Source organism: Poecilia reticulata, linkage group LG21 (genome assembly GCF_000633615.1).
Source record: "Poecilia reticulata strain Guanapo linkage group LG21, Guppy_female_1.0+MT, whole genome shotgun sequence".
Lineage (NCBI taxonomy): Eukaryota > Metazoa > Chordata > Actinopteri > Cyprinodontiformes > Poeciliidae > Poecilia > Poecilia reticulata.
Genome location: NC_024351.1, coordinates 23171387 through 23184536, shown reverse-complemented (window position 1 = coordinate 23184536; position 13150 = coordinate 23171387). Strand labels below are relative to the sequence as shown.

Below are 13150 nucleotides of genomic sequence, written 5' to 3'. Positions count from 1 at the left end.
CATCCATCCATCCATCCATCCATCCATCCATCCATCCATCCATCCATCCATCCATCCATCCATCCATCCATCCATCCATCCATCCATCCATCCATTTTCTTACACCCATGTCCCTTAGTGAGGTCAGGAGGTGCTGGTGCCTCTCCGGCTAACATCAAATCTCCATTTTATCTTATAAAATTCATTCAGTCAAATCTATTGATTACTGATCCACAGATCAGAGGTTTTGTTCTTGCTCTTGCCGCCTCAAGTAAACAATCAMATTTTTCTGTTCCTGCAGAGTATGTTGGTCTTAAAAATGAACTAAATATGCAAATTAAAGAATAACYAAAATCCCAAAGATCATGGCAGCAGTGTGGCAGGTTGCTTTTTTCTCCCTCTGCGTTCACATCAGGAGTCTCCAGCCCTGGAGAAGAACTGTGCTGTGATTTTTACATGGATTGCTCCCTACACCTGCATCAGAAAACTGAATTACCAATTAGCTCTTACTCTGATTTACCTAAATATGGGTCGACATTCCACTAAGTGGATGCATAATGCCTCATTTAAATGTAGAACAACTGTGTCAGCCCAGAGAGACACTGTTAGCTGTGTGAAGCTATTTCAGGAGCAGATCTGTGTTTGTGTCTATTTTCTAAATTAGGAGCACAAGCAAACTCAGGTCTGCTAACATTCAGCACCTGCAGATACAGGAGCTGTGTGCAACTGCTCCTCAAATAATATCTCGCTGTTTATTCGAACATCTTGCAGAAATGTTTTCAGCTGTTTGTGTCAGCGCTTTCTCCTCCACTGTGAAGCCAAGCTCTTCATCCTGGGTCTTCTTTACTGAACAGTCCTGGCAGAGAATGGCAGTTTGCTGGATTTTCAGTCATTTAAACTAAAAGATCTCTGAGATTTTAAAATACATTCTGCTTCCTGTACTCCATGAAACTGTACAGCAGATCATGACAAATTCATCAACGGGTGCATGAATTATCGGCCCGATATGAAGAAAGTGTGACGTCATTCTTATCTGTCTGACATCTTAACTAATTGCCTTAACTTCTCCCTTCTTCATGGACACAGAGCAGCAACACAAAGGAATGAGTACTTGACTTCTCTCCAGAGTTGAGTGCTGTTTGTGTCGGCTGTTTCTAAAGAGCGTTGGAGATTCATTTTCACATCAGAGGCAGAGCTTGGTCTTAGCAGACGGTCTTTGCAGTGTGAACCAGTTCTGTCACTGGCTAACATCTAGAGTCTGTGTGAAGGTCACCATGGTGACTGCTGTTTGTAGTCTCCGCCCCACAAGAAGCAGAAAGAAGCCCATCTCATTCAGGTGCTGATCTGTTTCGTTTTACGTTCAAGATGATGGTTTTTAAAAGAGCTAAATTATTATTATTATTATTTAATTTTTTCTTTTTACCTGGGATGAATCAAACAAACCGTTTGACAGGCACAGAGTAAAAATAAAGTTCATATTTTATATTATTCCACAACATGATATATTTCTGACACAATATTTATATTTCATAAATATAGAGGAGCCATATGTTGTCTCGTGTAAAAATGTTTTTGACATGAACCCAAACATAAAAAATTATGCCCATTTTGTGAAACTTAGTCCTCTGGTGTTTAACGCCTTTTATACTCTTTCATATTGTGTATTGCATGTGTTAGTATGAAGGGTGTGTAAAATATATAGCTTTTATGTTTTGTATTTTTCATTGTTACATGTTTCTTGTTATTGATGCCCCGGCCATCTTGGATTGAAAGTTCAATGTTCTGTTAGTGGCTCTAAGTGAACAAAGTCTCCTGCCTGGCCAGAAGCTTCACACTGTTGTGTTTCTGAGGGGACCGAGTTTTCATCAGCGCAGAGCGCCTGCATCGTGCAGCATGATATATTACAATTAACAATATTATTCAGAAGCAACTGATCCCCAAGAGTCAGAATCACTTTATTTAGATGCGTCAGCATCAACCTTGAGCACTTCAGTCTTTTTAGCAGACGGCAAAAAAAGTCATTTGACAATTTTTTTTCTGAAATGTAATATTTAATATTTTTACTGGAAAAGAATTGAATGAGAAATAAATCAGTAGAGGACTATATCTCCTTTCAAGTAAAGTTTTGTAGCTTTTAAATGAAACATCTAAAATAATACAGTAGCTGTTAGAACATGATTTTCTACCTTGGACATTATCCTTACGGTTCCTCAGTGTTCTGCCGTTCCTTGGCATCTTGCTTGAATATTTTTTTGCTATGAAAGCAACAACTCACTGAACGCTTACTGAAAAAGGGTCAATAAATCAGCAGAAGCTCGGTGAATTAAGTGAAGAAGAGGAAAAGGCAATCCTTTAAAATGATAGATATCGGCACTGCACAGCTTTCGTCCCCATGATAGTTGTTCTGTCACACCAGCCAGCTGCTGCTGCTGCTGCTGCTGCTGTTCACAGGAGTAATTCTCCAGTTTGTGATGAGACGGGCAGCACGAGGGCGGTGGTCTTCTGCTTTTCCTACAGCAGTAATACTTTAGTATTACCACATAGAGCATCACGGAAAAGACTAATGAGATCCCTGTTCTAGTCGTCTATTTCTAGCACTGCTGATCTGAGCTTCTTTAGCAGAGGACACACTGCTTGCATTGCATAATGTGGGACTCACCAAGCGCTTGAATGCATCGTCACCATAAACTGACACTTTAATTAATGAAGTCTTTAAACTCCATGTTCCAGTTTTTAAAAACTAATTAAAATAGTAATTTTGTTTGCAAACAGCAATCATTTTCATTGCTTGAGTTATTATAAGAATGCCAGTCAGCAGTTTAAATTTCAATCTTAACTACTCATCAGGCAATGCTTGTTAAGCATTAACTAAAGTGGGCTCTTTTTTCTCTGCCTCATTTGCGCCAAAGTTTCAATAAAAACATGTCAGTTCTGACCTAATATTACATTTTCAACACATAAAGCAAATCAGAGAACAGATTACAGTAGGTTACAGGTAAAAAAAACAACTGAAATTACTGGAAATAAATATCAACACACAAATTTAGGAAATATTTTGGGAAAATACTTTTTTTAAAAGACAACTTTCAGACACCTGCTCCTTGGAGATAGAAGTCACAAATTGCTCTGGTGTGTTTTTGACCCATTCTTTAAAAAAATGTTGTCTTCAAGCTTCGACCTCACAGAGCAGCACTCCCTGTCAACTCCCCCACCCGGTTCCTTCRGACTAGCCAGCAGCAGTTAGCAAACACCTGGTGGAGCTACGCAGCAGAGCTCACCAGATGAGCTACTTGATAGAAAGCTGGTTGAAAGAAGAGCCATGTTGTGATGACGTCCTGAAGGCTGCGTTTCAGAAAGAGCTGACATTTTTAAGGAGAGAGAAGCCCAATTTCAAGGCGTAAAATTGCAAAGTCATTTTAAAAAAATCATATTTGATATATACAGCATTTCTATAACAACTGAAGGTAACAAAGTTTGTATTATAAAATGGCACTATATGCCTGAAAAGCACACAATACTGCCCATTTTAAGTCTTGCTATCATTTGTGTCAAAACACAAGAACAGTCAATAATTATGGACTAACSARCACACACTGAGCTAACAAATTGTGCCCAGTTGGACTAACTGAGCCTGGATCCACTTGTTCCAAACAGGAACAGCCTGTCACTGTGGCCTGATGCTAACGAACCTTTTTAGCCTACAGCTAAAAGCCTAAAGAGAGACGGCAGAACCTGGATCAGAAGCCCAGGCTGGTTTAGAGACAGCCCAGCTGGAGACTCTGTCTCCTGTCCATGTTCAGTCCATCGTTAGAGTGTTTAGAATAAAAAAAAGTTATAAAGTGTAGCAGTCTACTGTCAAATCAGAGCTTTGAATTCCACAATGAAAGCTTCTCTCTCCCATTGTCAGCCTCTGAGTGGGACCTTGGTCGCCATGACTGCATTGGGAGGAGTTACAGTTCAGCCCTGATTAARTGCTAACGGTGGCAAGGCTCAGAAAGAAAGACAGCCGGGGGAAAAATGGGAAAAAAATATTCTGGGAAAGAATATAGTGAGTCTCACAATACTGGACTGACACCTTATATGTCCGTCTAGTTTCCCTTCTAGCTTACTTTGCTCCTGCTTCCAGGAGTCTTGRAGACCCTACCTCCATTATGACCGGGATTGAGTGTTTTGTCAGATGTGTCACCAGCAGCTCCCATTCATTACAACGGTGCATAACATTTCTACCATGTGATGCACTAACACAGGTCTGACTAATGAAATGGGACTTCTGGTCATCTGCTACGTCTTGCAGGTAATGAATGCTCTTGTAAAACTGAGACAGTTTCAACACCAGGTGACTTCTTCTTCCTGGACAACATTGGGAGRCAGATKTACATCCTACATTTGTGCTGTTTAGATAAAGTTGTATCACCATTTTATATGGAAGCTGTTAAAATTTCTAAGAATATTTTTTTTTCATAATAAAATGAGGTCAAAACTGTGTTTAATTGCCATGTACTTTTATGAGTGAATGGGCCTTCTGCAGGTACTCTGCTTTCCTTCCTGAGACATTTGTCACTAGTTTTTTGTTGTTGTTGTGTTTTTTTTATTAAAAAATTGTTACAGGAATTTGGAAAGTTGCTAAATATAGCMAAAAGGTAGTTATGAATAAGTTGGCAAGTGCTTCTTTTTCGTGATGACTAGGATGGAATTTTTTTTATTGTTTTGTCTGGGGTTGGAGTTATTACAATGATGTATTTCTGCAAATTTACATCAAAAAAACTTCCAGAAAATTTCCGAGATTAATCTCATGATTTAAAAAAAAGGAAATATCTGACTTTGAAAAGTCAAACATTTGTTACTTTAGAAACTTCCAAGTTGTTTCTAGTAAATTTCTGAGATTAATCTAAAAATTTCTGAGTTTTTTCTAGAAAATAGTAAACTTTTCCTAAAGAAAAAATGGAGATTTAGATAATTTAATCCTTTTCTTTTTTTCTATCTACAATGGCCTACTGTAGTTCATGCTTTCATGCTTAGTTTCTTAGCTTAGTTTCACTTTTAGTTTGTGTGTGCATAAAATCCACTGTGTCTGTGCTGCTCTAGGATAAAGTGCTCCCYTTACAGGATTAATTATCATTAGAAAATGAATGAATACATACTGTACATACACAGCATTTCCTGAATTGAATCATTTCTGCTTAGTCTGCATGTGGGGTTGTGGTGGGTAATTGTTAGTTTTTGTTTGTTTTAATTGATCTGTAGAGCACTTTGAGCTGTTTTTAGTATGAAGGATGCTTTATAAATAAAATTGATTGATTGATTGATTGATGGCAAAATACTTTCTGCTTACTCTCTGCTTGCTCCTCACCATCGGTTGTAAAGATTGTCAGAAATTTCCTTTTCCCTGCGTGGTTGTTAAAAATATTCTCAGAAGAGGCTGAGGAAAATGCATAGTTAATGAAAATAAAACGCTTTATAATTGATAATTCTCTCTGGGCACCTTCTGCTGCTCCCTGGCAGGAACAGCTGTTCTAGTTGCAATTCCTTGTCAGGGCAAAACACTCATTTGTGGGTGTGTGTGCATGTGTGCATGTGTGTATGTGCGTGTGTATCATGTGGGTTATAAATGAGTCATGAAGAACATGATGCATGCTATTCAGTAGGGCGATGTAGTACATGCTGCTCAAACTCTTTGTCAAGCTGAAATTCTTTCACAGCATTTATAGCAATTTAATATTTTGTCATTATAAATGACTGACTATGCTGTTGCTTTTAAGGAAGCTTATGTAACCTAACAGTTCTTAGACTGACAATAAATCCAGAGTATGATTCTGGAGCACTTCACTGTACCCTGCATTCATACTACTGAAGTTCTCCATGTTGTCACCTTAAAACCTCAATCAAAGAGTTTTTACATGAGACCAAAACAAGGAAGGGATAATTGTGAAATGGAAAAANTGATGCATGCTATTCAGTAGGGCGATGTAGTACATGCTGCTCAAACTCTTTGTCAAGCTGAAATTCTTTCACAGCATTTATAGCAATTTAATATTTTGTCATTATAAATGACTGACTATGCTGTTGCTTTTAAGGAAGCTTATGTAACCTAACAGTTCTTAGACTGACAATAAATCCAGAGTATGATTCTGGAGCACTTCACTGTACCCTGCATTCATACTACTGAAGTTCTCCATGTTGTCACCTTAAAACCTCAATCAAAGAGTTTTTACATGAGACCAAAACAAGGAAGGGATAATTGTGAAATGGAAAAARTAATGTTTTCCCTCAGCCTCCACAGATAATCAGGTTAAAGTTAATGGAAAGGGTGATTGTTAAAATTTTGGGTAGARCTCACCTTCCAGCTGAAACGACATTAAGTCTRTAACCAGAGCTGAAACAGACTAGTTTAGGTTAAACTATATTYACGTATTAATGTGGCACAAAGTCTAGAAATAGAACCAACAGAATATGTGACAATACATAAAAATCTCTGATGTGGATGCTCTGACTGGGCTTCAGTTAATCTACAAGTAAAACTGGGAGAAGCTGGTACTGATCCAACCCAAAAGACTTGGATTAGTACTCCCAGTGTCAGGTTGTTCTCCACAGTGTTAACTCATAGCTGCTAAATGCAAATGCCCACCACACTTTTCAGATTTTTATAAGCAAAAACACAATAAAAAATAAATAAATCTAAACAGTAATTTTCCTTCTGTTTACAATTATGTGCCACCCTGTGCTGGTCAAACAAATAAAATGGCAATAAAGGTTGTGGTTCCTATGTGACAAAATGTGAAAAACATCTGCAAAGAACTGCATTTACTACATTATACACCATAATAAAASATGTATCTCTAGATCACACTTGGTGCAAATCAATTTATTGACAAAAACACTATACACATAGAGTAAATTAATATTCTGGTGTGTTTTCAGGCTCTTTTGTTTAGTCATGGTACCAACTCTCACAGGTGTTAAATTTTTATGGTTAAACAAAGCGTCATGAAACCTGCTGACTTAGCCTATTTTGCTGATACAGTCATGCGTCAACCAAATACATAGCAGAGAGACAAGTAAGTTAAGGTAATTTTATTTATATAGCACATTTTCATCAACGAGGCAATTCAAAGTGCTTTACATAATTAAAAGGAAATACAAACAAAATAAACCAAAGGAAAGAAAAAGAAGAAAAAAAGCAAAATGAATCATCTAAATCCTCTTCTGGTGTAAAGTGAGTAGTTACAGTTTCTAAAAAGTAGTAATATAAAAGTAATTAAGTAGTGACTCTACCTGTTAAGTATTTCTGGATTCTTATTCTAATTCTAATTCTAATTCTAATTCTAATTCTAATTCTGATTCTGATTCTGATTCTGATTCTTATTCCATTTCTGGGCTGTATAACATTGATCTAAATAGTGCAAACTCCACAATTTCTAATATTACTAATAAACTAAAATAATCCTTTTCTGGGTATTTTTTTTCACAGTATGGTAAAGATTGATGTTTATCTGCTGTGATGTTTTTTTCTGTTTGTGATTTTTATATTTTTTATTTTTGAGAAATTGGTTTCTAACTCTAGTTTTCAGTCAGGCACAACATCAATCTGCCTCACTGTATGTGGATGGTAGAGATCTGTACCATTTCTTTATTCTGGTTGGTTTATTGACTTATTCCAGCAAGTCAAGCTGAAACAGACAGCAGTTTTTTTTATTAAAGCAAACAAACTTACAGATGGACTTTGACTACTGACTTTATTATTGTGCTTTTCTTCAGACACTCTGATGAAATCACAGAGGCTCTTTTGTTCTCTCTTCAAAATCCACGATGGGGAATAAATTAAAATTGTTTCCAGTCTCAGCAGACAAACGCTCCCTACACTTGTTTTTGAGACACTACAAGAGATACTACAATATGTGCTCTATTTGGGACAGAGTTATGTAATTGAGTMCTTAGCTGAATTAGAGAGCATCATGGTTTTTAATAGCTTTGTGACTCRTGTTACTCTCTGTTGTGATTTATGCAGGTATACKTGTTACTAAAAGATGAAACAGAATGAGTTTGAATATCGAAGGACATCTTTTAATTAGGGGCATAGCTCAGTTCCGTTGGGTTGAAGGGATTTGGTGCCCTCTGTTGGTTAACCTGCCAAATTACAGTCTAAATCAAAACTTTTTACAGATGATTTATAAGATTTAGAAGGGAAACGAGAGCAGTCCTATGAAGATCAATTTTAAAGACATACTTGAGGTTAAATGTAAACATAATATTAACAACACAATGAACACAACCTAATTTTTATCTGGGAATCTAATCCCATGATTTGGACTATAATAGAGTTATTGGAARTAGTTGGAAAATATATTTTGGCTAAAAGGTGTCTGCTGCATAAAGTGAGATGTGTTTTGATATTGTAGCTTAAATGTATTTCATATGATATATTGTTTGACTTGGAAATAGGACATGAATAATGGATCACTACCTTTGACAAAGTAAAATATTTATATTGATGTTTAGATATGAAATAGTTTCTTTCAATTTCCAGTTAAATTTCAATAATTCCCACATTTCACTTACATTTGTAATTTTTCAATCCTATTTGCAATTCTGTGTCAACATTCATTTTCAAAAAAACTGCATTAAGTCATTTATTCATTAAATATGTGTAATAATCGGGCTGCACAGTGGTGCAGTTGGTAGAGCTGTTGCCTTGCAGCAAGAAGGTTCTGGGTTCAATTCCTGGCCCCGGTCTTTCTGCATGGAGTTTGCATGTTCTCCCTGTGCATGGTGGGTTTTCTCTGGGTACTCCGGTTTCCTCCCACAGTCCAAAAACATGACTGTCAGGTTAATTGGTCTGTCTAAATTGCCCCTAGGTGTGAGTGTGTGTGTGTGCATGGTTGTTTGTCCTGTGTGTCTCTGTGTTGCCCTGCGACAGACTGGCGACCTGTCCAGGGTGACTCCGCCTCTCGCCCGGAATGTTAGCTGGAGATAGACACCAGCAATCCTCCCGACCCCACTGAGGGACAAGGGTGTAAAGAAAATGGATGGATGGATGGATGTGTAATATTCCCCTTATGTTCCTGTTTTAATCTACATGAATTTGTCTGACAGCCTTATTTTTTCTTCCTGAATTGGAACAAGGTCACAGTCTTACACAGTGATGCCGTAGATCAGATTAAATTTGATTCTCGGCCTGTCCAAAATAAATAAATTGATGCAAGCAAAGTGGTGGTGGTGCATTTCCTCTGATCATTAGAGTCTAATGGCGCTGCAGCGCATTGCGGGCGCGGGCGAGTGTGGYTTAATCACTTGTAAAACTTGATTGAGTGTGTGTTAATAAACATTAGGCTGTCTCTCTTTCCCTGCTGATTAGTGGTTCATGTGCTCGCAGGCTGAAGACGCAGTCCTGAATATTGATGGAGGGCCATGCTATTCAAACAGCAGGCACTGCTGAGACAGAAGCTCTTCGTTCTGGGCAGCCTYGTGATCGGAAGTGTCCTCTATCTTGTGGCCAGGGTTGGGACTTTGGATAGGTGAGTTATCACTGTGACATGAGAAACATGCATCACAGACTTAAGGGCATCTTGTAATGTCTTAAATCTACCGTCCCTCCACGGGACGGGTTCTGTAAGCTGTCTTAATGGGAAAGAATTTATTCTGTACTWCGAGAGAGAAAATACTTCCTCTGAGACTCAGTTTACAGCAACATCTCCCCAAGGCAGGAGCAGAAGGAACATGAAGGTCTAGTTGTTAAGGATGATTTTCTCTAACACCTTCAAATATTGGCAGCCGACCAACAGACCTTCAGCTGAAGCATTTTCTACATAAGTTTTGTGCAAAAAGGCAGGTTAGTTAACATTAATTGTTGGAAAACTAAGTCAAGACTTAGAAAGTTCTTCCTCACTGTAGCTCCAAAATCAGACTTTAAACCACTTCTGTTCTTTATATTTAACTGAATGTCATTGCACCAAAATACATGAAAGACCTGTTACCAACATTCCAGACCTCTCAGGTCTTCTGGTTCTGGTCTGAACCAAACATGGAGAAGCAGCATTCAGTTTTYACTGAACAAATGTCTGGAAAAGTGCAAAAATGCAGAAAGACAGTTCTTTTAAATCAARGCTTTAAGCCTCGGCTAACTGCTGGTTATTCAACAGCGCAGAGCCGGGCTTCCACTTCTGACATCCTCACCTCCAAAGATACAAAATACCACCTTTATCACAAGTACCAGCAGGAGAGACAGGAGGAGCAACCATCTAATCTTAGCTAATGCTAAGCCAGCGCAAATTTAACTAAGTCCTTACCATGCCAAAAAAAAGCATGTGTAACACAAAAGGTTCGCAAAAAGTAAGGTGTAGCAACAGAAAACATGTTTTAATATAGACTACTTATATGTTAGAATTACTCAGTCAAGTCTCAGAGCAGAAAATAGATGAAATCAAGAAAGTTTCAAACACCAGCAAATCCTTGAAGTGCAACAGTAACAAAAGGAAGTGCAGCAATATGTCTCCATTCACAGAGCAATGAGTTAAAACTTCATGCTGAAAATGCCCAATAACAAGCTTCAAATAAATAGATTAACTYGTGTGTTTATCTTGCTGACWAATACTTGATGGAATACATTATTCTCTCTCTGGTGCCATTTAAGAGTTGTTTCTGTAACACATGACGGATTGTCAGCACATATGAAAACCAAAGGCCCCTGGTTTAAGTCACTCTGTCATTTAATCAATTGTACGCTGAATATACATGCAGCATTGTATATTATGTTACCAGATTGTGAAGCATTCTYTCCGACATCATTGGCATCAGGCCAGACCTCAGTGGGTGATGCACTGCCKGAAACTAAAGAGTTAAAATAATGAGATTGYATAATATATCTTAAGCTTATTTGAGAATGGTGTTGAATGAGAAAAATAGTTTTGTTGAATGTACAGTATATATTTTTGTTTTTCAGATTACAACCCATTTGCCCCATTGAGAGCAGATTTCACCCGTCTGAGCAAATYCCTCTTCGTACGCTGCAGTTTAAACGYGGGCTGCTCCATGAACTACGCAAGGGCAATGCCACCAAAGAGCAAATCCGCCTGCACAACCTGGTCCAGCAGCTGCCTCGGGCCATCATCATCGGCGTTCGCAAGGGGGGCACCCGCGCCCTGCTGGAAATGCTCAACCTGCACCCAGCCGTGGTCAAGGCTTCGCAGGAGATTCACTTCTTCGACAACGACAAAAACTACGCCCGCGGCATTGACTGGTACAGGGGTAAAATGCCCTTCTCCCTCCCTCACCAGATCACAATTGAGAAGAGCCCTGCCTACTTCATCACAGAGGAGGTTCCCGAGCGCATCTTCAAGATGAACTCTTCCATCAAGCTGCTGATTATCGTCCGAGAGCCCACCACCAGAGCCGTGTCCGACTACACCCAAGTGCTTGAGGGCAAGGAGCGCAAGAACAAGACTTACCACAAGTTTGAAAATCTAGCCATTGACGCCAACACGTGCGAAGTGAACACCAAATACAAAGCCGTCCGCACCAGCATCTACACAAAACACCTGGAGCGCTGGCTCAAGTATTTCCCTGTGGAGCAGTTCCACATAGTGGACGGGGATCGGCTCATTACGGACCCGCTACCAGAGCTGCAGCTGGTCGAGCGCTTCCTGAACCTCCCCTCCAGGATTAGTCAGTATAACCTGTACTTTAACGCCACCAGGGGATTTTACTGTCTGCGATTCAACATTGTCTTCAACAAGTGCCTGGCCGGCAGCAAGGGCCGCATCCATCCTGAGGTGGACCCGTCTGTAGTGACTAAGCTGCAGAAGTTCTTCCACCCTTTTAATCAGAAGTTTTACCAGATCACTGGAAGAACATTTAACTGGCCATGAAATTTGTCTTTCATACAAAAAAAARKWAAAAAAAAAAAAAAAAGATCTCACAAGGTATGAACAGCACTTTGTTTAGTTTAATACAAGTATGATATTGTGACCAAATAATAATACTTGATGTAAGTTTGCTCTATGTGTGTAAAATGCAACACAATAGTTTGATGTTTTCACTTAGAGGTTAGGTGGGCAGAGYCAATTCTTTAAAGTCAGTTTACATGTCTGTCTGTGTTTSTCCTCCTAAAATAGAACATTTTCATSCGTGTGTTTACAGTTACTTGCAAAGTAAGAGTTAGAGAAGCAGAACTTCTTGAACTCTTCTAGATTTTGTCATGTCCCAACCTGTGAAATGAGTGAAATCTGAAAATGTTGGAGTGCATCTGTAATCACAATCCTTTTTAAACCAGTAAGCAGATTAAAGTGGAACTAATCATGCATAACAACCCTTATRTAGATCTCAGAACAAACAGCATTATGAGGCCTAAAGGTCACAGCAGACTAGTCAGGCAGAAAGCACTAGTGGAGCCTAAAGCAGAATTATGTTCCAAAACATCATCCCAAGCTTTGAACATCTCAAATCTCTGTTCAATCTATCATCTGAATACAGAAGACGGCCCAACTGCAAACCTACCAAGACCTGAACATTCACCTATTCCAAGAGACCAAACAGGGAGAGCATTGGTCAGAGGAGCAGGACTGGTAGACCTGGAGAAACTGCAAAGATCCAGAGATCAGATGGGAGAATCTCTCAGCATCACAGATCTGACCTCTTTGAAAGAGATACAAGAAAAAARTCATTGAATGAAAGCCGTCAGAAGTTCAGTTAGACGCCCTGATATTAGACACTTGATTATAATTTCAGTTTATGTATATTATCCTGATTAACAATAAATTTCTCAATTCACTTTACAATAAAAAACAATATTTTGCAGCAATCCTTCATACATGTTCTGACAGTGGAGAGCAGAACCTACATTTAAAAGGACGGATCMTCTAGCAGGACAAGGTTGKGTTGAGCATCCGTCTGACACAAACAACGAATCCAGATTCCAATCCAACTGAAAACCTGTGACAAGATTTCAAAATCATTATTCAAAGACATTCTCAGTCCAGTCTGAGGTTGAGCTGTCTTCCCCCACTCTCATTACCCACTTTCATGTCTGACTGCTCTCAAATAAAGGCAAGTAGGGCCAATGAAACCTTTTWATCTGTTTTTTTCAAAGAAAAGATATTTAGTTGGAGAGCTTGTGCTGACCCAGCAGAGCTGAATACACACACAACACAGTTTTCAGATTTTATTTGTAAATAAAAAT

General features: G+C 38.7%; 1 protein-coding gene across 1 annotated transcript in view; it reads left to right on the top strand.

Annotated features, from left to right (window-relative positions):
• The window catches only part of LOC103458003 (heparan sulfate glucosamine 3-O-sulfotransferase 5), a 27293-nt gene extending 14149 nt beyond the window's left edge, over positions 1 to 13144 (top strand). The window contains exons 2-3 of the mRNA XM_008398522.2: positions 9350 to 9491; positions 10916 to 13144. Coding sequence (XP_008396744.1) covers positions 9385 to 9491; positions 10916 to 11840 — 1032 coding nt within the window. The 5' untranslated portion in view covers positions 9350 to 9384 and the 3' untranslated portion in view covers positions 11841 to 13144. The remainder of the gene's footprint in view (positions 1 to 9349; positions 9492 to 10915) is intronic.
• Positions 13145 to 13150: the final 6 nt, after the last annotated feature.